Source organism: Ascaphus truei, chromosome 5, assembly GCF_040206685.1.
Source record: "Ascaphus truei isolate aAscTru1 chromosome 5, aAscTru1.hap1, whole genome shotgun sequence".
Classification (NCBI taxonomy): Eukaryota; Metazoa; Chordata; class Amphibia; order Anura; family Ascaphidae; genus Ascaphus; species Ascaphus truei.
The window spans coordinates 244,122,988-244,148,752 of NC_134487.1; the positions used below are offsets into that span (position 1 = coordinate 244,122,988).

The 25,765-nt window shown below is 41.0% G+C and overlaps 1 protein-coding gene across 1 annotated transcript in view; it reads left to right on the top strand.

Annotated features, from left to right (window-relative positions):
- The first annotated feature begins 9,943 nt into the window (after nt 1-9,943).
- The window catches only part of LOC142495853 (rho GTPase-activating protein 7-like), a 405,729-nt gene continuing 389,907 nt past the window's right edge, over nt 9,944-25,765 (top strand). The window contains exon 1 of the mRNA XM_075601886.1: nt 9,944-10,170. Coding sequence (XP_075458001.1) covers nt 10,056-10,170 — 115 coding nt within the window. The 5' untranslated portion in view covers nt 9,944-10,055. The remainder of the gene's footprint in view (nt 10,171-25,765) is intronic.

Genomic DNA, 25,765 nt, shown 5'->3' on the forward strand with positions numbered 1-25,765 from the left:
AAAAATACACATGTTAAAAAACCTTTTGAAATAATTAACAAGTTAAATAAAATACAATTCTTTACTGTAGTTCACTTACCATTACTTGCCCCCACCGACTCCCGTTGCCCAGCTTACTCACGAACCAATCCACGATCAGGAACCCATAAAATAATAAACCATTCAAAATAATAAACATTAAACTAAAAATCCAAACCAATCCACGGGTCTTCTACTTGTAATACATCTTCATCTGTATTCTTCTTTCTTCTATCTCCTTCCGGGCGGGGCAGGGCGTGGTCTTCTTTCCATCATCGGCCATGCCCTTGTCTTTTTTCTTCTCCGGAGGTCCTTCCTCCGCGGCGTCTGGCTGCAAAATGAGACGACATAGGCTTTTAAAGGCCTATGATGTCACATTTTGCGTCATGGTTCCCACGGTCCTGATTGGACCATGAAAACCATGTGTGTTGGCCGATAATAAAAAAATGATGACGTCACTTAAAGGGAATGAAAGCACAGCCAATCAGAATGGCTTTGCTTCAATTGCCTTTAAGTTGACGTCATGAAAAGGCACATGGCCGTGCACACATGGTACTAGAGCCAATCAGAGCGTGGGAACTTTATCCCTACTCTGATTGGCTCTGGTATACCATGTGTCAGGGGCTTGGGGGAGAAAGGATGTGACGTCAATGAAAAACTGTCACGTGGTACGGTAGCCAATCAGAGCGTGGGAACTTTATCCTTATTGACGTCACATCCTTTCTCCCCCAAGCCCCTGACACATGGTATACCAGAGCCAATCAGAGTAGGGATAAAGTTCCCACGCTCTGATTGGCTCTAGTACCATGTGTGCACGGCCATGTGCCTTTTCATGACGTCAACTTAAAGGCAATTGAAGCAAAGCCATTCTGATTGGCTGTGCTTTCATTCCCTTTAAGTGACGTCATCATTTTTTTATTATCGGCCAAAACACATGGTTTTCACGGTCCAATCAGGACCGTGGGAACCATGACGCAAAATGTGACGTCATAGGCCTTTAAAAGCCTATGTCGTCTCATTTTGCAGCCAGACGCCGCGGAGGAAGGACCTCCGGAGAAGAAAAAAGACAAGGACGTGGCCGATGATGGAAAGAAGACCACGCCCCGCCCCGCACTGAAGGAGATAGAAGAAAGAAGAATACAGATGAAGATGTATTACAAGTAGAAGACCCGTGGATTGGTTTTGATTTTTAGTTTAATGTTTATTATTTTGAATGGTTTATTATTTTATGGGTTCCTGATCGTGGATTGGTTCGTGAGTAAGCTGGGCAACGGGAGTCGGTGGGGGCAAGTAATGGTAAGTGAACTACAGTAAAGAATTGTATTTTATTTAACTTGTTAATTATTTCAAAAGGTTTTTTAACATGTGTATTTTTTTTTTTTTTGTGGTATATCATTTCTTGCCACTGTATGTATGTATGTACAATATATATGTCTAGAGAGATATACTGTACAGTATACATTCAGGGTAAGAAATGATGTTGTTTTAAAAGCTGGATTGGATGTGTTTTTAATTATTTTGTGAGTTTAAAGTATTTTAAAATTAGATAGATGTATTATTCCTTGGTATTGCATTGTGTGTTTGAGGAAGGTCAGGGATAGATAGCCTTGGTTGTACTGTAAAGGTTGTATTTTTTGTCGGTACTTATATTTTTTCAAAGGCTTAATTGTTCTGCTCTAGGCGTGAATCTGTTAATGGTTTCATTGTTCATGATTGAGTGTGAAATGTTTAGGGATCTAAATAATGATTGCTAATTGATTTTTGTTTACGTTGATTAATTTGCAGAATGTATACATTATGGTGCATAGATTTTATGCATTTTGGAATGTGACTTTTTTCATTGGTTTGTGATCATACTGTATACAGTACAGTAGATTGTGAGATCAGTTAGGATTTTTAAAGGAAATTGATTTTAATGTAGTGTCTGTATGGAGAAGTGTTTGGTTGTAGAACAGTATGGTTTTGATAACCCTTCTACATTTATTTGTACTGTATATTTGGTTTATCATGGGTGTGTATATAACGTGTGTATATATATATATTGTATATATCTCTCTCTCTCTCTTTCTCTCTGTCTCTCTGTATGTATACAGTATATATACAGTATATATATAAAGTTGCATGATGAAGCCACAGTACAAATTCATGGGTGAAGGGTGGGTATCGTGCCTGTGTGGCTTAACCCCTTAATTACCTTTGTGGTTATTATCCGATAAGGTGTTTAAGGGGTTAATTGATATCTGAATGTAATTGCAATGTATTGGCTTGGTTTTGGCTATGTTTTGTGTGGGCAAGAGAAGGAAGGCGCTGGCATCGGACACTTCGTATTGATGAGGTCAGTAGTACTTTATTTATTTGTATATGCTAGTTAATGTTTTTAATAATGGGCAATTAATCTATTATCCATATCTGGATAATAGTTATTTTGCACATTATTGTACTGTAGGTGTTGGGGGGGAGGGTGTATGTATTGAATGTATAGGCCAGGTTTATTTTTTTTACATTCAGGGTTACTTCCGTGGTTTTGCGTGGGACCTCTGGAGACCACCCGCGGGGAATCCTCGGGTATCCTAAAGGGTAGCAGGCTGGTGGTTCCACGGGTGACACATGCGGGGATGATGATGTGTGGTCCCACTTCTGTGGGGGCACCGCGGACCCGTAGTGAGCACCCGTGAGTTCCCCAGACCCCCATGGGAACCACCCGAGGCCCCGCAGACACCTGTGGGTTTGACCCGGGGCTCCCAGACATCCTTGGCCTACCGTGGGGACCCAATTGTGGCTCACGGTGACCCAAGGAGACCACCTGGGCGCCATGGTGCTGGCAGGATCCACCAGCAGGCCTCCAGAACCTGTGGAATGCTGCTGGTAAACTGTAGGTCTGTCCAGGTGCCCTGCCAGCCCACCGGGGACTAGCGTGGGGCTGCGTTATGGACCCTGAATGTAAAAGAATAAATCTTGTATTTATGGGGGGGGGCACAGGGGGTGGGTAATGTATTTAATAAATAGAATGCTGTTTATTGTGGGTGATTGTACTGTTTTTATTGTGGGTACTGGGGTGGGGGTGGGGTGTTTCCCCAACGGTATGTGGGTAGGCCTCCCTTGTGGGTACTGACTGGGTGGTTAGGCCTCACGGGTGGGGGGGGGGTTAGTGTGGGAGGGTATGTAGGCATCCCGAGTGGTGGGTGGGTTAGGGTGGGTTAACCCCTTCATGACTGTAGCGGTTAATAACCGCTATGGTGATTAAGGGGTTAGGGGACATTACTTTGTATGTTTTAATTTTTGTGTCTGTTTTGCAGAAGCGGAGGGGCCATGGCCAGGATGGGGGGGGGGGGTTAACGGTATGTGGGTAGGGGGTGAGGGTGGTTAGCAATGCAGGGAGGGAGATTTACTGGTAACAGAAACATCTCTCTCCCTTCAATGTAATCTGTTTAAAGCCCCCTCCCCCCTAATGTGTGTTTCTGTAAAATCTCTCTCCCTTCAATGTACTGTAATCTGTTTAACAGAAACATTAGGGGGGGAAGGGGCTTTAGGCCTTTATATCTCTCTCCCTTCATTGTAATCTGTTTAACACAAACATTAGGGGGGAAGGGGCTTTAGGCCTTTATATCTCTCTCCCTTCAGTGTAATCTGCTTAACAGAAACATTAGGGGGGAGGGGGCTTTAGGCCTTTATATCTCTCTCCCTTCAGTGTAATCTGCTTAACAGAAACATTAGGGGGGAGGGGGCTTTAAACAATGCTGTGTATAATGTATAAGGTTTTTTACAATTAGATAGATGTAATCCTTGGTATTGTAAGGGTTAGTTTGGTTTTAAATTGTCTTTTCTGGTTGGTACTTACAGTATATATTGATTTTGGTTTACTTGATTGGTTAAAATACTGTAGTTGACTTGTTTGGAAGTGTTTGTACAGTATTTACTGGTAGAGTAGCTTGCAATTATATTGTTAACATTCATTTGCAGAATGTACAGTATTGTATATGGTGCATAGATTTAATGCTATGCATCATTTACAGTATACAATGTAAATGCAATGTACTGTGTGGATTGGAATGTTATGTTTTATATTGTAAAATAAGTTAGGATTATTAAATGGATTATTATTATTGTCTGTATAGAGAAGCGTTATCTGTAGGACAGTATGATTTTGATAACCATTCTACATGTATTTGTACTATTGGTTCATCATGTGTGTATATATACTGTATACTGTATATATATATATATATATATATACATCTTCACTACAGTATCAATAAAAATGTATTTCAAATGTATTTATTGTCATTTATTTATTTATTTAGATTTATTTATTAATTGTGGGGCTGCTGTGCGTGAATTTTTTTTATTGGGGGTGAGGGGGGTGTTTGGCCCTTGGTGTGAGTTTACGACTTGCAGCAGCAGCACAATTAATAAATAAATATAAATAAATAAATAAATGACAATAAATACATTTGAAATACATTTTTATTGATAGTGTACATGTGCAGAGTGTCTCTAGAGCAGAAGCGCACAGGTTTCAGGTCTGGGGACCCCGTGCCCCCCGAGATACAGGCCCCTTTAGGGGGTGCCGGTATCCCTCTGCTCTGCTTGGTTTACAGGCCGCGGTCACGTGATTGGGACCTTTAAACGCAGAGGGATACCGGCACCCCCTAAAGGGGCCTGTATCTCGGGGGGCACGGGGTCCCCAGACCTAAAACCAACGCGGTTCAGCTCCGGAGACCCCCTGCACATCTACACTATCAATAAAAATGTATTTCAAATGTATTTATTGTCATTTATTTATTTTTTGGCGGCTGCTGTGTGTATTTTATTGTTGTGGGTTGCGGGAGGGTGGGTGAATGGGGTATTCGCCCCAACGATGGTTGGGGAGGGCTTGCGGGGGGGGGTAGCGGGAGGGCTTAACCCCTTCATGACCGTAGCGGTATTAACTGCTACGGTCGTGAAGGGGTTAAGTGCACCCGCAACCCCCCCCCCCTCCCGCAAGTCCTAAACTCACACCAAGGGCCAAATACCCCCCTCACCCATCCCCACTACACACAATAAAGCGGGCACGGTGGGTTAACCCCTTCATTGCCTTAGCGGCTATCCGCTATGGTAATGACGCAGCATTTTCCGTATTTTTGATAATATTGATCAGGAGCAGGGGGGGGGGGTTCCCTGAGCATTAATTTCTGGCTCAGGGAACCCCCTGCTCACTTTACAATATTATTAAAATAATGCTTCTTTACCATAGCGCATAGACGCTAAGGTAAAGAACGAGTGTTTATTTATACTGTATATTGTATGTGTTTTATTGATACTGTACATGTGCAGAGGGTCTCCAGAGCAGAAGCGCACAGGTTTCAGGTCTGGGGACCCCGTGCCCCCCGAGATACAGGCCCCTTTAGGGAGTGCCGGTATCCCTCTGCTCTGCTTGGTTTACAGGCCGCGGTCACGTGATCGGGGCTTTTAACGCAGAGCTGGATCCTGGCACCCCCTAAAGGGGCCTGTATCTCGGGGGGCACGGGGTCCCCAGACCTAAAACCAACGCGGTTCAGCTCCGGAGACCCCCTGCACATCTACACTATCAATAAAAATGTATTTCAAATAATTTTTAATGTGCGGATGTTTGCGCAGAGAGAGAGCAGCGGATCTCTCTCTGCTGCAAACACATCTCGCCCCCGCCGCCCATACAGTAGTATCATTTATGTATGTGCATATACAGTACAGTACAGTACAGTACTGTACAGTACTGTATGTTAGGGCTTACAGGGGTTATTGTTATACAGTATATATATATATATATATATATATATATATATATATATATATATATATATATATATATATATATATATATATATATATATATATAGTATACAGTATACAGTATACAGTATATATACTGCATTACAATTCATTATAGGGGACGGCTTCACAGAGAATAGCTCGCAAGCGCCACCATGTGTATTTTGACGGCATTGCAGTATTGTAACCAGCCGGAATAAAAAGCTTAAATTCCGGCCGGAAAATAACGCAATGCACTCTGGCAGAAAACTATCAGAAACCTGAATACACCCGAGTATACCCGAATTCGCGGGACTAGCCGTGCTCGAATAAAGTGTGTCGCCAGTGTAGATAAGTGAAATGTATCAGTCTAGATCAGCAGTCTTAGGTGTTTCAATAGGAGGTTATCAGGGGTTCCATGACAAAAAAATCCAGCCATTTTAATCCTCAAGATCCATTGATTTAAGGGGACGACATATTGTATTATACTGTAATGTTATAAATTTGAGATAATATAGACATCTGTTAGTCCTTCCAAAGTTGTAGTATTTTTTTATTACACAGGATAAGTGAGCTTGGGTACCAAAAAGTCTCAATAAATGATTAAACAGGTTAACTAGGATACATTTATAAATGTTTTTAGAAGGTTCACAAAACCTGAGATAGAGAAGGGGAGACAAGCAGCTACAGTATATGTTAGGGCCACAAACAATAGACGTGTAGGTAGGATACTTAGTGGGTACATATGTGTAGCCCTTTTTGGGAACCGGCCTGACCCACCCAATCTCACATTGGCCCCTTGTGGTCTAACCGGTCCCTTTCCTGGCGACACACCTCTTCTAAGGGACTACTGGTAACTGTATCACACCTGTGGCTCCAGGAGATCTGAGCCTCCGCTAGCTGGGAGCCTGGGGAAACCCTTACCATTTACCGGGTGCAGCGCCTCCACTTACCCAGGATCCCCGTTATGAAAGATAGCCCTGGGTAAGAAATACAATAACACACGTATGCGATAAACCAATAACTAACACTTTACTGAACACACACATAACACATTACATAACATCATGCTCTATCCGCATCACCTTAACCGTATCACCTCAGCCCAATGTCTGGTGTTCCCACCCAGTGTCCTGTGATCCCCCACACCCAATGTCCCGTACTCCTACGGAGGTCGTGGGTGACTGCGCAGTCACTAAATTATCTATTAGGCCTGTTGGTGCACATGTGTAGAAATACCTTCCGAGCACTCCGATGCTCGGGCCTGCAACACTCTTCTAAAAGGGTCAGACGTGAGAAGCCTCCGTCTGATCCTATCCAGGTACTTCTCCAGGACCCCAACGAGGGTCCCACCGCTTCACGGGAACACAACCGTCTCTCGGTAACACCACCGTCTCACGGGAACAGCAACCGCTGCTATACCTATCTATCCCTAACTAACCCTAACAGGACAGGAACCCTAACCTAGGGCCTGTCCCTGATGAACCGCAACCTGGGATGGCTTGGGGAAATCTCCTAGGGCCTGCGGAGTAATAACCTGCCCCCTTCCCTAGCTACCCAGTCCTATCTGTAACCTACTAACCACTAGATACTCCTAAAGCACCTGCAGCAGACACACCGCTCTCACCGTCAACCTGCAGGTACTCACACACGCTGCACACACTGCGCCCAGCACATGCAGCGACACACACACACAGCTGGCAATCCTACACAGCCACCTGGATACCCGCAGCAATTAATCCACTGCTCGCACGCTGTGCCTATTTGCCAGTGCGCACAGCCCTATCCGCTGTGGCACTGCCAAACTGCACCTTCCGCACCTAAGGGTAACCTCCTTATCTAGGGCCGTCCCTTTTCAGTTACCCCCTGCCCTTACCGGGAATTGGGGCCTGCCTGGGGACCTAAGGAGAACCCTTACCTGGTGCAGGAGCCACGCGCTCCCTACACCCTTCCTACTCCTTCCTTCTCCTCTGCCTGACTGACGCATGCAAAGCCCGGGAAATGTATCTCTTTTCCCGGGCTGAGCTTCCTCCAGCCCTATTGGCCACTATCAGGCACCTGGTGCCTGTCTCCCTATGCCTCCTGGGAATTGTAGTTCCCAGGGGGCTGCTACAGTACTGGGGCCGCGTGCGCGCTTCTCCCGCGCATGCGCGAACGCCTAATGGCCGCCGCAACCTCTCTCTTCCCTGTCCTGCCCTCGCGCGATCTCTCCCTAACCGCCGAGTCCCTCCTGCGCATGCGCGACCTGTCTGGGGCCTTCCCTGCGCTTGCCGGTCCCTGCGCATGCACGAACCTACGCGCAATTGCGGCACCCACTCCTCCAGCCGCCGGGCCGGTGGCAACGCGATCGTGGCCTTAGCGACGGCCCGATCGCGTCCCCGGCAACCGGCCTGCGCCTCAGAGCACCGCTCTGCTCCCTGCATTGGCCCCCACCCTCGCGAAGTGCCGGCGGGTCCGTCGCTGCCTCCGGCGGCACCCGCTACCGCACGGCACTCGCGGAGGGGGGCCAGAAAGTGCAAATTTTCCCCGGGGCTACATATGCTTTTCAGGACGTTTTCTGCCAAAAATCCCCATATACTTTCATGCTAATTTATGGCAGAAAACTACTTTAACGGCTTTGGCATACATAGAATAAGGCTCTTAGAGATATATTCACTAAAATTGAATGCCCTTCAATGAATGATAATGAATGTTAGCGTGAGAAATAAAGCCTGCTGCATCTGCATGTGTGTATAAACATATATATATATATATATATATATATATATATATATATATATATATATATATATATATATATATATATTTATACACACATGCAGGCTTTATTTCTCACGCTAACAGTGACAACACAACATTTCGCCTTATAATGCAACATTTCGCCTTATAATCAGCTTTCATGGAAGTGACAAAGCAGAATATCACAGAATGTCCCATATAACACGCCAGCAGAAGCAATAAACTTTGCTTCATCTGTATATATATCCACGCATATAACATATAATAATCTCCTGATGAAATCACTTTATGTGAAGAAACGCGTAGAGAAGAGCGTTTTTTAGCTGCTGTCACACTGTGATATATATTTTGACTCTATCCTCACTGCCCATCTCATTACGGACTGCCTTTGGGAGTGCAGAGAGACTTCTCTGATCAGCCCCTGCATCGCGGGGTCACGGACTACAGACCTCATATCCGGATACACTAACATTGTGGAGGACTTCCGGGTCACATTGTGGTGAGCTTTTTCCTGTATCCCCTGCTGGATGTCGGTTCAGCAGAGCTGAGAAAACCCAGACAGAGAGAGGGCGCGCCATCCAAGGCACAACGTGGGCGGTTGGCGAATGAGTATACTCATTATATGCATTTATTTATCCTGTGTTTGTGAGTTCGCATTTGTTGGTTTTATTCATATTCATTTTTATTAAATTGTATTTTTTCATGCTGCACTAGGATCGGGCGCTTTCTTTTCTTGTTGTTCATATATATATATATATATATATATATATTTATACACACATGCAGGCTTTATTTCTCACGCTAACAGTGACAACACAACATTTCGCCTTATAATGCAACATTTCGCCTTATAATCAGCTTTCATGGAAGTGACAAAGCAGAATATCACAGAATGTCCCATATAACACGCCAGCAGAAGCAATAAACTTTGCTTCATCTGTATATATATCCACGCATATAACATAACTCATTTTCATTATATACTGTACAACATTTTCAATTCCTCCTTCTGAAATGCTGCGTGGAGTCAGGCTGATAAAATAGGAAGAAGCTACCAGTATCTATGTAAAAGTTACATGACAATAGTTCTTTTTAAGTTGTGCTATTTTAATATTAGAAAAACAGAAGTGCAAAGCATCGAATGTTGTCTGGCATGTCATTGCCACTCTGCTTACTTGCCTAACCCTTTATTTACAAGTCTGATTGGTAGATAAATGAATATGTTTATAATATCTGTCAGCTGAGATGCAGAACTGTGCACTGTTGCAAGGCAGGGGGGACCCAAGTGGGCTGCTATTTCCTTTCCAGCCTGGCCTGACCCCAAACAGTTTAGAGGGAGGTTTTATCTCTCTCATTCTCTGACAGAAAGGGGTGTTAACAAGTTACATGCAGACTTTTTTTTTTTTTATCAAGCAAACAGTTCAGTCTAAAGGATCAGTTTGGAGAATACTATATTACCACTGTTGATGCACTAGGATTTGTACGCTGTTGGATTTTAATGGGATAAAGTGACAGCGGATTTTAAAGCAGAGATGGCATATCCAGGGAAATATCGCCTGAGAAGGTCCTTCAGTGAGCACATCAAGGTTTCAACTAGCAAAGCTTGGGATGTGTTCTGGAAAAGTGCAAGAGAAAGACGACTATCAGGTTGGAGTGAAAGATTTTCCTGACATATACTGTACCTATCTAAATGTATGAGATCTGTGACTGGCATCTGCAGTATACAATAATTTAGCATACAATTGCAATTATATTGTAACTGTATGGCAAGGCTGATGGTATAATGTATAACTGGGAATGATGATAATGATAGCTTTACCTTATTTTGCTGGGTATCTCATCCTAATTCTATGCCAGGGTTGCATGTTACATTGTGACATCAACATTTTTGGTGAAAGGTTATTGTCCCAATATAATATAGATTTAGGGTTATATCATGGTTATATTTATTAATGCGAGATAGTCACCATCATTAGCTAATGGCCATTCATTTCAATTGTGAATGATAAGTTACAATGGCTATCACTCTTAATAAATATATCCATATTTACCAAGTAGTGCTATTCCATGACACCTTCTGGCAGACACCTTTAAACCCCTTTATAAGGCATTTTCTGGCTCTGGAAGGAGTCTTATTAAATAGCATTGCTTAGTCCAGTGGTTTCCAACCTTTTTTGGGTTAAGGAACCCTATTATTATATTGTGCAATTCTGAGGAAGCCTGAACCTTCTCTAATAGCGCGTCTGAGATCAGATGCATTGTAAGGAACCCCAACCTTCTCTAATAGCGCTTCTAAGATCAGATGCATTGTAAAGAACCCCAACTCTCTCTAATAGCGTGTTTGAGATCAGATGCATTGTAAATTCTTCTGTATTTAGTACCATTTTCAAATGATCTGAAAATTGCAGGGAATCCTTTATGGATGCACGGGGTAACCCTAGGGCTACAACAGTAGGAACCCTGGTTGAAAAACACTGGCTTAGCCTTGGTAAATATGGCCCATTATCTTTATATACAGCTGTTACCTGCTCCATTGACTATGCTGGTGTCATATGTTACAAAATGTTGGGATATACCATACAAAAGTTGCCATCATGCCATACATAAAGTGCAGTTATATATATATATACTGTATATATTGGCATGATATGTTACCCAGTTTATGACACAAACCATGTATTGATGTTTAAAACATTTTTTACATGAATTCTTAACGATGACCAACATTGGGTTGCTTTAAACACTGCTTTGTAGCTTAACCCTAAACACACTGCATGAGAAAATTCTGTAGCGTCGTTTTCTTACTTGAGTGAGCTCCAGTTAGCTCTTTGGAAAGCAGTATGTGCCATGTGATATATTCTGTCATACTTGTTATTGTGTTTTTGCATGAAGGGGAATATGTATCAAGTGTCACAACTGGAGCATCGCTCCAAAAACAGGTGCAATTGAACTCTGTGTCACTTTGTGTCAATGTATTGCAAGGCTGTGCTTACATTTTGATCCTCTTGCAGCAGTGAGCATTTTGGGAAGTGGGTATAAGAGCAGTTAGGGGAGGAGATGATCAAAATTGGCACCTAAAACTGCTCCAAATAAATCCACCAGGTCCGATGTTGTGTTAAAGAAACACATGTAAGAAGCAAGATTACCAGGGTGCATACATCTGCTGCTAGCACATATTAATGCAGATCAAACATTTTGTGCCATGCTTTGGAGTAAATTGCTCCATCTGGATACACACTAATGCCTCGAAAGCTTTTGGGTGTAAATCTGCAAAGGTATATATGTAAAATTATTAAACAACTCATATGAAGAAGTTCAGGTAATGCTTTACATGTCCTGCAATGTATAATGTGGAACTGCATACTGTTATATTAAAGACTAAAATAATAAGGGTTGTAAATCAAGGGAGGCAAACAGCCCTTTTGCTGTACCATGGTGCAGAGAAAAGCTTTTTATAAAGATGTCTTAGTGTCAATATACTGTATTAAGCTAATGTATTTTTGCAATGTTATTGATTTGACATGGGGATTTACATATTATAGTATATATTACAATAGAATGTAACAGTTGGATGTTTATCCCTTTTTTTCATTTGTTGCAACACAAAGCAGTAATGGCAAAAACTTTTATAACTAATGATTTTCTATAAAATCTAAGATGTTAGATTAAGTTTCTTACATTTGATACATATTCTTGATCCATTTTCTCTTTCTCAGTGTTACATTTCTTTAAGAAGTCCTAGTATTTCATGCCTAATTTATGCTACAGATGTGTATACGATTGTACAGATTTGTGTAGAACACAGGCAGATAATGAGCCATGTCTAATTATTAAGTAGTCTAAATATAATTATGACAGGAACCAGAACTCATTGTAGTTCTTCAAAGTTGCATGCAGCAATTTCTTTACTGTTCCATGTGTTATTGTAAGTTAAATATTGCTAGAGATTATATCATTTGCTTTCTCCACATATGTAGTGAAGCATAATATTAGAAACAATTATACAGGCAACATTTGCTTTCAATGTAAGCATTCATAAGAAGAAAGTCAAAGATGAGAGAAACTATTGTTGACTAACTCTTGCATGAGGGCATTTTGATTCACAACATTCCCGCATCTTCATGGGGATTTGTATAAAAGTACGGATGAGCTAGGATTAAATGTAGCCATTGAATAAGGGTAAAGAGGTGATACTCAATCGGGAAACTCAAAGGAAAGCTCGATCGTGGAGATATAAACCCCCGTTAGTGGAAACCCCCTCTTGCTCAACAGCAGTGAGCTGTGGGAGGGTGAGGAAGGACCATCCACGGGTCTGATCTGTTGGTGAACATTGGTTGTTAGGGTTCAGCAACCCCAAATTGGTGAGTGGGGTAACCAATATGGTAATAATGCCCTAAGGCCATTAATGCCATACTGTATGTCATCTATTCAAAAGACTAGGGGCAATGTTACATTATTTGAAGATAATGTAGCGTTATCCTGAAATAATGTGACATCAACCCTTTTCCTATGAGCTCAGTTACCTAAGTAAATAAGTTGTTAACTCAGGGAAAATAAAGTCTGATCCTGTTTTAGGTAACATCACGTTATTTGCCCTCACTTAATGGAGCTCAGTGAAACTGGGCCTTATATCTAGACCAGAGGTGTGCAAACATTTGATGCCGCGTTGCCATGGTGACGCGTCACACAGCCGGCTGAATCAAGTTAAGTGGAGTGTTGCAGGGGCCTCACGCGATCCCCCGGCATTAAATTAAATACCTTGGAGAAGGGTGCGGGGCCTCTGCAACCGCCTGCCCAGGCAAATCTCCCACCCCAGACTATCCAGCCTTGAAAAAGCACTCGCGAAACGCGCGCGTCGTCAAGCACGTGACCACGTGCACGCGGAGGAGACCGAATTCATGTACACTGACTCAGAGTGACTGAGAGAGTCAGCGTGGCTCCACCAGTGCACAGTATAGGACTATTAGGGTCCCAATGGATTCATTAGTCACACACCACTAAAGGCAACAAAGTATCTGGCGAAACACTGTATTATTAAACTATCTAAGGCAGCCTGTATGCTATTTCCCTGACACAGCGTCAAGCTCATAGGGTACAATATATACATATAGCACAATGGCAACCTAACCAGCAATTAACCTCTGGAGTGCCAGAACACTACCACACATGAAGAGCACTGCACCAAATGGGGACAGGTCTCTCAACTGACCGATATACATACCCCAAAAGGAACAGTACTCAGCTATTCACTTGCCATCTACCTAGATTAGAGTAATAGCAGTGCCACTTTATAAACCAGTTTATAATCCTACATACTAGATTTAGTACACCCCAGGCATAATATACTTGGGATGTATATGTACTAAGCACTACACACCTACCCTAATATACTACCAACAGTACAGGGAGGTGACAGTAATACATCAACAGAGTGCACTTTGACCAAGATCTGTTTACACACAATCTTTAATATGCTTTCAGCTGCAAACTAGCAGCATAGCATAGGTCCGACAGTAAAGAGCACTAACTAGTATCACAATACTGGGGCACTACATGTGTGGCCCTAACTGCTGACAATTAACAAGCACTCTAGTCTGTTCACTCTATACGAGGAATACTAGGGCCAGTGAACTATCCAAACACTGGACATTAACCCATTAATGTACACTCTTCTGGACACACTTATCCATTAGAGACAGTAACACTTGGTATATTTAATCATCGTTTTAAACCCCAATATTTTAACGTCATTGTCAATTAATAAAGTTATTTTAACAACTCACCATATCACATTGGAATAGAGTGCTATCAATAGGGGCTCTGTCTGTCTATCTGTGTACTAAATCTCCCACCCCCCCTGGGGGGCTCGCCCCCCAGTGTGCACACCGCTGATCTAGACCACAATGTCCTGTTAATTAAACAGTGTTGAAAAAAAGTCTTGATATTTTTAAGTTAAATATGCTAGCAATAAATTAAGTTGCTTTCCAGTGAGCCTTAATCAAAATGTGTAAAAAAATTAAGATGCTTGGATAAATATAAGGGAACTCTAGAAGTTCCATATGAAAGAGGCAATCAAGCCAAAAATCAATAAGATAATGTAATACTACTGGAAGTAGTAAGATAGTTAGTTAGGTCTAATGTCAGTTATTTAGCATAATGGGACATTGTTGTTGATTAATTTATGGATAATGATCATACAACATGTGTGAGGTAATATTGGACCCAAATTGTAGTACTTAAACCTTTTGCTGCCAACAGTCTTGATCGGCCCCATGATCGCTTGGGGTAGTTATCACATGGTCACTACCTAGGTTCCTCCAATGAACCAAATGGAAAATAGAGGGAAAGACAACCATTCATTTTAATAACTATATTTCCAAGGTGTGAAGCAGATGGCTTTGGTTTAACTGTTCTTGTAATCACATTGCTGATTATACAAGTTGTAACAGGGTAGACACTGTAAATGAGGATAACAGTGATAATGGTCTGGGGTCCTACTTACCTCCTTGCCTGCTGTACCAGTCTATGTTACTGTAAATGTATTGTTATTGTTTTTTACACAACCATTGTACTGCACTGCGGAATATGTTGGTGCTTGTGTATAATAATAACAACAAGAAGAATGGTCAGGTATGTGCCAATTGCAATTGAATGCTAAAACGTTGGACACTTGGAAACAGGAATCCAAGTGCAAATTACATGACGAAAATACGATTAGCTCATCCATAAATGAAAATGTAGGTTGTCATATATGATGACCTAAAACTTGACAACCAAGTTGGCTATTAGACTATACATATGGAGAGGTTTTACAGCAGAAAGAAGGCAATTGTGTTTCCACTTGCGTAGGTTAGATATGAGTTCTGAGCAAGACAGAGCAGGTCTCTAAAAGTGTAACTAAAAGAGCAGGATTTGTATAAAAGGCTTACAAGAAAAGAGTAATATATATAATTTGCAAAATGTTATTAATAAGATCGAGGAGAGACAAAAAAGGAACTATGAAATATATACATTGTATATTTGTGTATGTATGTATATATATATATATATATATATATATATATATATATATATATATATATTTTCCAAGCAAAAAAACCCTCTAGAACAGGATTATGTTATCATGACAAACCTATACTCAATAGTAAAGTGTGTGCTCTGTGGTGGCAATTTGAAAGCCAGGTAGTATACAGAATGTATAAAGTCAATTTTGGAGCAAAATCTGGGCATTTTTTTCCTGCAACTATGTCTCAGATTATTTTCCTCCAATTGTGCCTTGTCTGTCCTAGCTTGCACATTGGGAAGGGTCAATGGAAGGTGTTGGGAAGTAGTTACATGGTTCCCAGATTGTAATGTGCTGTACCACTGTCGTAACCATTCGTTTTGCCTTTTATTTGCTCAAAAATATCCTCCACATCTGAATGATCTTATTCTCTAGTTTATGACATTACCGTGGTAACCTTTAGACTGCAATGGGCCTTCATTTTAATCTCCCAGTGACTTAATGTTTCAAATTATTTGATCTCATTAAAGAAGTATCAGATTTAAAAAAGGGTGATCAGTGTGTACTGCAGCTTTAAGGGTTTATCAATGTGATTCAATCAAATGCTTTTGTCTGTCTTATTTTCCATCATAAATTATACTGTACTACCTTGTTGTAACTCATTTTCTAATGGAGCTGGAAACATGTGTTCAATATCTGGACTGTTTTGTTTTCTCTTTCTTTCAATTCATCGTCTTCTGAGTACATTTTTCCATTACGTTTTTGGTGAATGTACATTGGCTGAAGCACTATTACAAAAGTTGTGATTAATCCTTTATTTTTTAAGAATGCTTAATCAATAAGGGGGGAAAAAAACATTTTTTGTATATGAATGTATGTGACGGGCAAGGGTAACCAGGCTTCTAAAAAGGTTAAACCCTCTGGTTGCCCTTTGATCCTGTGGGTCCCTGTTAGCTACCCAGCACTATAAGCCAGGGGCCAGGTATATGTACAAGTAAAGTTAAAGTGGTCCCTGCTTTTCCACTTTCCATGTTCCCTTTACCCCAGACTCATGAAACTTGCTGTGTGTAAGTTTTAGGTGGGATATTTGGGTAAGAATGCAATTATTTTGTTTGCAGGAGGTCGGGGTACGGAGCTACCGATAGTACCTCCATTCTACCCAGCGTGCATACACTATTTGCCATTATGCGAGTAGAATCGCACTGGGGCAGTTCAGCGTCCCCTAGACCCCTCAGTTTCGAGCCCTGATATCCCAGTCCGAAGTTCCTTACAGTCATGAGTCTCCCCAATGTCCCCCATGTATTAAAGTATGTTTTATGATGTTTGATACATTTCTTATAAGGCCCTATGCAGCTTGCCCGGGCATCCAGTTAAGGTGCCAGCAAGTCTGCATAGCGTCCGTAGTTCAAAGGGGAGAGGATGTCCAGAGGTGTGAAAACGTTTGATGGGCAAGGAAAGGGCCAATGGCCAGGTTTGGACTACAAAGGGAACCCCGTGGGGACACCTTTTGTAGTTTCCAGACCTGGTGGAGCCGGCCCTGCAGGTGGCAATGAGTTAGCCAGGGAGGATGCAGCCATAGTCTGCTCTCCTTTTGGCTAATATCATATTTCCCGATAATCGATCAGAGTGGTCGCGGCTAGGAATTGAAGCTGAAAAGAGGACCAGGAGAACCAGGAGTATATTCTGGTTAGGGTAAGCTCATCCAAGCGGGTGCCCTGCACCTAGGAAAGCCTAGATTTTCCCCCCAGACCCCCAGTAAAGTGTATTTTTAACTGTTCCTTGTGTATTTCTTTTTGTTGTACGTGGGTTTACCGAAAGAAACGCAATTTGTTTTTACTATCTTGTTCTGCCTAATTAATGATCCCGGTAATATATAAATGGTGTAAAAAAGACCTGGTCTCTCATGACAGGCTTATGCACTATTTATTTTAAAAAGACAGAAACACCATTTTAATAGAAAATATTATTTTTATTTAAAAAGCATTAGTACATTTACATTTGTAAATAAAGAAGTAGTGGTATTATTCAGTACCTCTTTGTAGCATAAATATTCAATCACTGGACATGTGACCTTTTTCTTTTGTGACCACACACACTGTTTTCCTTGCAGGGACTTTCCCCAAGAGACACAGAGATTGCTTTTCCCTCTGGTCATGCCATAATGTTCCAATGATTCCAATGACTCCTTGGGTTTCTCATGGAAATGACAAACACAAGTTTATAATTAAAAACATCTCTTTAGGATATGTGAAGTTTTCCATTTTTTTGGCATGCCTTATATAATAAATCTGATAAAACAAAGCTTTCAAAAACTAGGAGAAATTCTTGTACTCAAGAATACAATATAAGACAGATTATGGAAGCAGAAACATAGCTGACATACTTTAGTAGTATAAATCTTTGAATGATTTATCATAGGTATTGAAATCACATATTTTAGTAGCATTGCAGGTACATGTATGACGGGAAAATTATTTACCCCTCTAGAAAATGAATGTATTTCTGTGCATACTATGGACAACCTTCCATGGCTTCTATTATTCTTAATGCCCGAATAATGATTTTTGTGAATTGTTAAAGGGTTGCCATGTGGCTTCTCTAAAAATACCGGACACAATGCGGAAAGGTGTGACACACTTGAGACAAACACACACCTCTCACTCCGCTGCATGCTGTTTCCTCCTGTCATTGCCCCCCTTCGAGCTCTTGATACCACCTCCTGATTGGCTGCATTACCCAGCAGCAGCCAATCAGGATGGAGGATGCTCTCTAGCAACAGACCTGCTCGAAGAAATCTCACGGCCCCCCACGCCGGTCTGTCACTATGTCCAAAGAGGTAATACCAGACACATACATGTCCCATATTACCTCTTATTTTTACTGGACAGTGTCCAAATAAAGGACAGTCCAGTTCAATACTGTACACCTGGCACCCCTACCTTTAACTCATACTAATAACCAGTAGAGCCTCATTTCCCAGCATTAGGGTTTCTTATGTTGATGCTTGAAGGGGCTAACAGGGCATTTTAGTCATGGAGCATCATCATCTCAGTGTAATTATTGGTGGAGCCTTGTCTTCGTTATGGAGACTGTTAGAAGAGCAAAGTTATGCTATGTTTATTTTATATCATACAATGTTTATTTTTGGAGGGCTATCTGAATATTCTGTATTAGACGTTAATGTGTGCACTGTCCTTTATTAAGTGTTTAAAGATCCATACTGTACATCCATAATCATCTACACATTTTTTTCTTTTAAACTTCTTTCAGAAATGATCAAGTTGGATGCATTAAAAACAAAGGAAGGGGTATTTTATTACTGACATAACATTCAGGAACACCCGTAAAAAGAAATCATACATATGAGTTTATTTGCTTTTGGCAAGAGAGGAGGAACAAGATGCATGTAAACAAATTAAACTGTGTAACTATGTTATCTTTCAGTACACTATGATAGAGCTGTTGTAGTATTTAAGACAGATGCTAAGCATATGTGTTTAAGAGAGCCAAGTGGTTGCTAACACTTTGATCAAAAGAATGCCTTGAGAAAACGTTGTAACATCTAACAATGCGCTGCCAAATATATGGCATTCCAAAGTTAAAGGATGTCAAGAATATAATTCATAATAGCTTTTTTATAGTAACTATTACTGTGCACACATATGTGTGTATATGTGCCCCCTCTGTCACCTTCTGTTTATGCTATTGATCATGTGTCCTGCTGTAAATTATTTTCTTATGTTCATGTAAAATAAAAATGAGAAAAAGAAAGGAAAATTTAATTGTTTATGGAAATTTAATTTGTTTATGTCAGTTTGGCGAGATGGTGGTTTGTGTGGTGTGGGGACGTAGCCAGTCGTTGCTCTCTTGTTTGGAGGGGGGGTGAACCCCTTGAGGTGTAGTTATGGGGAGGCCGTGTCATGATAGGCTAATGTGGAAGATATAGGAGTGACATATCAAAGTAATGAGTGTCATCAGACTTGGGGCACACTGTGACGGGAGACGCACTTAATAACACATTTATATTTCTTGGATCCTGATTGAGCAGAAGAGGTTGAGCAAAATAAAGTGAGATTTATTCCCTTGATAGGCAAACACACAATAACTGCAGAATACACTTAATAATTACACTTACAGGTATAGGAACGGGATAATGTCCAGAAAGGTGCAAAGCACCAGAAGATTGTCTTTTAAAAATGTAGTCCTTTTGCAAATTGCCACATAAATAGCCAGTCCAATCCTTCTGTGAAAGTGCAAAGTCTTTTCTGGTTCTTTGGGGTTCGTTCTGGAATCCCCAAGGCTAACGAAATCCTGAAGCAGGGCAAGTTTCCTTGTTGTGATGTTTTTAACCCCTTGCGTTCTGGAATCGTTGCCGCTGTACTTAGATCTTATCCGCTTGAAGAAATCAGGTAACAAGAGCAACAACACAGGAATGAGGGTTACAGGCCTTTTTAAGGACAAGGATCTGTGAAGTGTTACGTTAGCCTCATCCCATTGGCAAGGAATTATCTTCCTCCTATCAGAACCTGCCATGTCACATGAGCAAATCCTACAGCCAGCCCAGGTAACTCTGAGCATTCTCAGTAAGCAGCTTGGTAGCACTGCTAAGTAAAAAGGGGCCACTCATTTCTGGGGACGCAATGTCTGGAGTTTGGTCCCAAGGTGTGAAATATCCAGGATGAGTAACAGGATCTGCTACTCAGAAACATCCTGATTAAGTGACACTTTAAGACTCTGGGGTCTTTCATCCCCCCACACGTCCCTAGACCCATCGGCATCTCCCACCAGGGGGCTCATGTATGTATAACGTTTGTTCCTTAATGCATTACAAAGGCAGGCAGAAAAAAATAGCATCCTGCCGGTACATTTTAAAACTGCAACAGAAAGGCACTTTATCAAAAATATATGTTTCCCTTATGACAAAGTTATATTTTTAATATATGTGTTCTTGGGGGGTTACACTGAGGCTGCACACCAAAAATCAGGGTGCTGGCTCACTCCGTTCCTAAATTAGCAGTCTTAATGGAACGGCTCCTGTTATTCAGCACTGCAGGTAGGGACAAGCCTGCAAAAAGGGGACAACAATGCATATAGGGGAAAATGGTACAGGGGAACAGCATATAAAATTAACCCCTTCATCCCCAATACGAAATAGGGGTAACCAGCTGAGCACACTGCCTTTATTAATGCGCTGATTACCCCCATTTTTGCCACACACACGTGGCTATATTGGGTTCGAGCCATGGCTATTTCCTGGGCCTTTGTCTCAGTATTTAGAGCAAGCTATCATAGTCCCTGGGGTTAAAACCATGTTAACTGGTTGTTAAGTTTGTCAATAAAGCTGCAAAAAGTTTTTACTAAACATATCTAAGTGGACTTACTGTAAGTCAGGTTTATGGGAGGGACAAAATTGAGGTTGGGTAACTCATGGGATGTCTTAACAGGCCTTGTCATTTGGTTTTGGTGCTATGAGTATATCGGTTTGATTGTGTTGAATAGTAAAACATTGATATAAGAAAAAGAGGCATGAGTAAGAGGATGCAAACAAGATTAATCAATCATTGGCATTCCCTGACACACCTAAGCTCTTATTATAAGATTGGGTAAGGGTTGTAATGTATTTTTTTAATACTACTACTTTAAATACATCCCTATAATGTCAGAATACAGTACTTACAACTTTATTGTCGGAGGAGCCAGCAACTCATTGCTTTTTAATGCATTGTGCAGATTCCTTCAGCAGCAAGGAGTTTGCAGTTTTGTATGTTTAATTATCTGTACAAATAAATAGAAATGCACACTGTAAGTCTGTTTTCAATGATAGAAACAATTTTTTTTAAGTATTATTATTTGGAAGCAGTGTTAAGAAACATATGTTTGCTAACAACCACCAGCCATGCAAACTCAAACGTTTTCTGGAAATCCGTGTCTATGCTTCGGGGAAGGCTGCATTTAAAAGGGTGTGACGTCCAGAACTGTAAACTTTCCCACGACTTTGTTTATTCATATAAATGCAATAAGATGAATGTACCAAATTGCATCCCTGTCAAGTCTCAAGGTTGAGGTTGACACATTGGGACACAATCTCCTGTTCTCACGCAGCATTGTAAGTGACAGTGTAGGACACTGATTCCTATTCATTCAGACAAATCCATTTTCCAGTGACTCACATGCAGTTCGACCATCATAGTTTTAGCCCATTTTCTGATCCAGTCATTCCCCTCATAAGTACTTGGATACAGTCACCGAAACATACTCTCATGCCTTACATTTGTGAACTTGCTGATCCTTGCCCTCCAGTAGCTGAAGTGAGGGCATATTACACATATAAGTTGGTATTATTCACCCCAATCTAGAGGTTCATTACTACTTTTGGCCACAAACCAATGCTTAGAGTCAGTAAACACAAAAAACAAAACTGTGCGCTACTACCTAACTACCTATAAAGTTTAAATGTATAAATATATACAGTACAGTGACTATACCATCAATTTAGTGATAAAAAATGTATAAAAAATTAAACCACAACTCCCACAATGAGATAATTAAACATTAAATAATAAGTGCCACATAACCGTGTTGGGGATAATGGCGTCTGCAGCTGTAAACGCAGGGCTGGCTCAGCACCTCACACACACTAAGAGAATGGAAACAAAAGAAAACAGCGCACAACGCCAAATAGTGAAGCAAATTCAACTATATATTATAGAATTAAAAAGGGAGTAATATATCTGCGTACATAAAAAAAGGTTGGTAAAAGGCATGTAGTGTGTATCACACTGTTTACCACTCGGCTGTTAGCTGTAGATTCAGGTGCTTGCTTCCCTCTGCTGCTGCAGCTCAGTTGATTCTGGGGCAGGACGTCAGTCTTTTCACTCCCAAGGGGATTTCCCTTCATGCAGCCAGGTTCAGCAGCTGGTACTGGGGCTCGGTGAAATCACTACTGCTTCCTAGCCGATATGAAGCTGCTCCTGTACCTCGGCAGGTGTATCCTCTGCACAGAGGTTAAAACGCAGCTTGCTGCTGTCTTCACAGCAGTGGTGGATTCAATAGGGAAGTTTGAACAGTCTTACAGAGTCTCTCACAAGTGTCCAAAACAGCACACAGGATGAAATAAAAACAGGACAGGCCAACACATAGACAAAGGCCAATGTAAGCAGATATAAGGCAATAGAATGTTACATCCAACTAGTTTCGTAGAATTAACTACTTCTTCAGGGAATAATTAGGCCATTACCCAGATGTCTTAAATACCTCACATAGATACCTTATTGGTCAACCAATTAGGGATAGACCAATCATCTATAATAGGTAATGGTCTGCGTGATAGGGAAGATGTGTAGTTTACTATTTAAAACAACAACTTTATTAACAAAAAAACAAAAACAAAACAATACCTATTTAATATAAACTTACATATAGACAAAACCTAGCATAAATAATTAAAAACATGCTGGAATAAAAGAAACACAATATTAGTCGACTTAAAATAGACACCATCATTACTTGCATAAAAAGATGTAACTAGAAAAAAGCGTAGGATAAAGAAAGGAAAACAGAGATACAGAGATAAATGATACATCCCCTAGGTACAGAGGGGTGGTGAGCTAAAGATTCAATAAAGTGCCCAAATATCCACATCCTCATTTAACCCCTTAGGGGACATAGTATCTAACTTATGTATCCAATATGTCTCTTTAGAAGACAATGTTTTAACTCTGTCCCCTCCTCTTCTATTTACAGGAATCAACTGAATCCCCTTAAAAGTGAGACTTGACGGATCTTTATTATGGTGTATCAGGAAGTGTCTAGATACACTATGTTTTTCAAAACCATTTTTAATATTTCTGACATGTTCCTGAATCCGAACTTTAAGGCTGCGTTTGGTTCTGCCTACATATTGATACCCACACGCACATTCCAATAGGTATACAATATGTGTAGAGGTACATAGAATAAAGTCATCAATATTAAAAACTTCCTTCGTTTCTTGTGAATAAAAAGTGTATTTGTCAGGATGTTGGTATTTACAAATCGTGCAATTACCACAGATATAGTTGCCTTTTGGTTTAGGCCCTAGCCAGTTCTTTTTCGATGTAGTATTGCTCTTACTTATAAAAACATCACTAGGAGCTAACAAGTTTTTGATATTTTTTGCTCTCCTGTAAATAAACCGTGGTTTAACGTCAAGATGTGATCCCAAAATGGGATCATTGCACAATATACCCCAGTGTTTGTTAAAAACCTTTTCAATGTCTCTATGAACCGAATTAAAGTCTGTAATGAAAGCCACATTAAGAGTGTCCTTTTTTGTGTTTTGACCTTCTTTATTTTTAATCGTGGATCTATTTTGAACTAACATATCCTTACGATCTATATTACGTACCCTTATGATCTCTCTTTCTAGAAGTTCCTTAGGATATCCCCTCTCTCTAAATCTCCAAAATAATTTGTTAGCCTGTTGGTTGAAAACCTCTAAACTACTACAGTTACGTCTGAGTCTCACAAATTGCCCCCCTGGTATGTTGTTTATCCATGTCTTTTTGTGATTACTATTCGCCATCAGCACATTGCTGGTATCCACCTCCTTAAAGAAGTTCTCAGTCTCCACGGTGCCATCCATTTTGGAAGTTAATCTTAAGTCCAAAAAATCTATCTGGGTGGCATCCACCTTGTGTGTGAACTCAAGGTTGTAGTCATTCCTATTAAGGTTGGCTACAAATGCACTTGCTGAATCGTAATCACCATCCCACACACACAGGATGTCGTCTATGTAGCGTCTCCACACAACGACATTCCTGTGGTATGGTTGGTCGGGCATGATAAACTGAGACTCCCACCTTCCCACGTACAGGTTTGCGAAGCTGGGGGCAAACCTAGTACCCATTGCAGTTCCGCAAACCTGTAGGTAGAAAGTGGAGAGAAACAGAAAATAATTATGTTTCAATATGAAACTGATAGACTCTAGAATCCAATCCAATCCAAGTTTTATCCCGCACATTCCAAAGGGTCATCATATTGATACATTTTTTAATATGGTCATCAATGATTTTAACATTTTATCTAGTAATTTTAAGTCAGGTGATATTAAACACAACCTCAGTGCAAGTGAGTCCTTAGCCCTTAAAACTTTGCGTGATGACGAAAGCCTCGTTATAAGACAGGCAGATAAAGGTGGGGGCGTAGTAGTCCAAAATAGGTGTGACTACGAAAAAGAAGCTCTAAGGCTTCTCAACGATACAACGTCCTATGTAAAATTACCTAAGGACCCTACAGCTGAATATCTAAGGGTGCTTAAAGCACTATTAGACAACGCAGTAGCCCTGTCCGTCATCAACACAACAGAGTTTGCTTTTCTATTTTCTGAATTTCCTAGGATACCCATATTCTACCACCTGCCGAAAATTCATAAGGCTCTGGTTGACCCACCTGGACGCCCAATTGTGTCAGGTATACAATCTATGTCAGCCAACCTTAGTCAATATGTGGATTTTTTTCTCCAACCGTATGTTGGAAAATTAACCTCTTATTTGAAGGACTCTACAGCAGTTCTAAACTTATTTAAAGATTTTGAATGGAAAAGTTCATATGTATGGATTACATGTGACATAAAATCCCTGTATACTAATATACCTCACCAGAAAGGGTTGGATGCTGTTAATTCCTTTCTGGAATCAGACTCTGATCTGCATCCATTAAATAGGGAATTTATTCTAGAGTCTATCAGTTTCATATTGAAACATAATTATTTTCTGTTTCTCTCCACTTTCTACCTACAGGTTTGCGGAACTGCAATGGGTACTAGGTTTGCCCCCAGCTTCGCAAACCTGTACGTGGGAAGGTGGGAGTCTCAGTTTATCATGCCCAACCAACCATACCACAGGAATGTCGTTGTGTGGAGACGCTACATAGACGACATCCTGTGTGTGTGGGATGGTGATTACGATTCAGCAAGTGCATTTGTAGCCAACCTTAATAGGAATGACTACAACCTTGAGTTCACACACAAGGTGGATGCCACCCAGATAGATTTTTTGGACTTAAGATTAACTTCCAAAATGGATGGCACCGTGGAGACTGAGACCTTCTTTAAGGAGGTGGATACCAGCAATGTGCTGATGGCGAATAGTAATCACAAAAAGACATGGATAAACAACATACCAGGGGGGCAATTTGTGAGACTCAGACGTAACTGTAGTAGTTTAGAGGTTTTCAACCAACAGGCTAACCAATTATTTT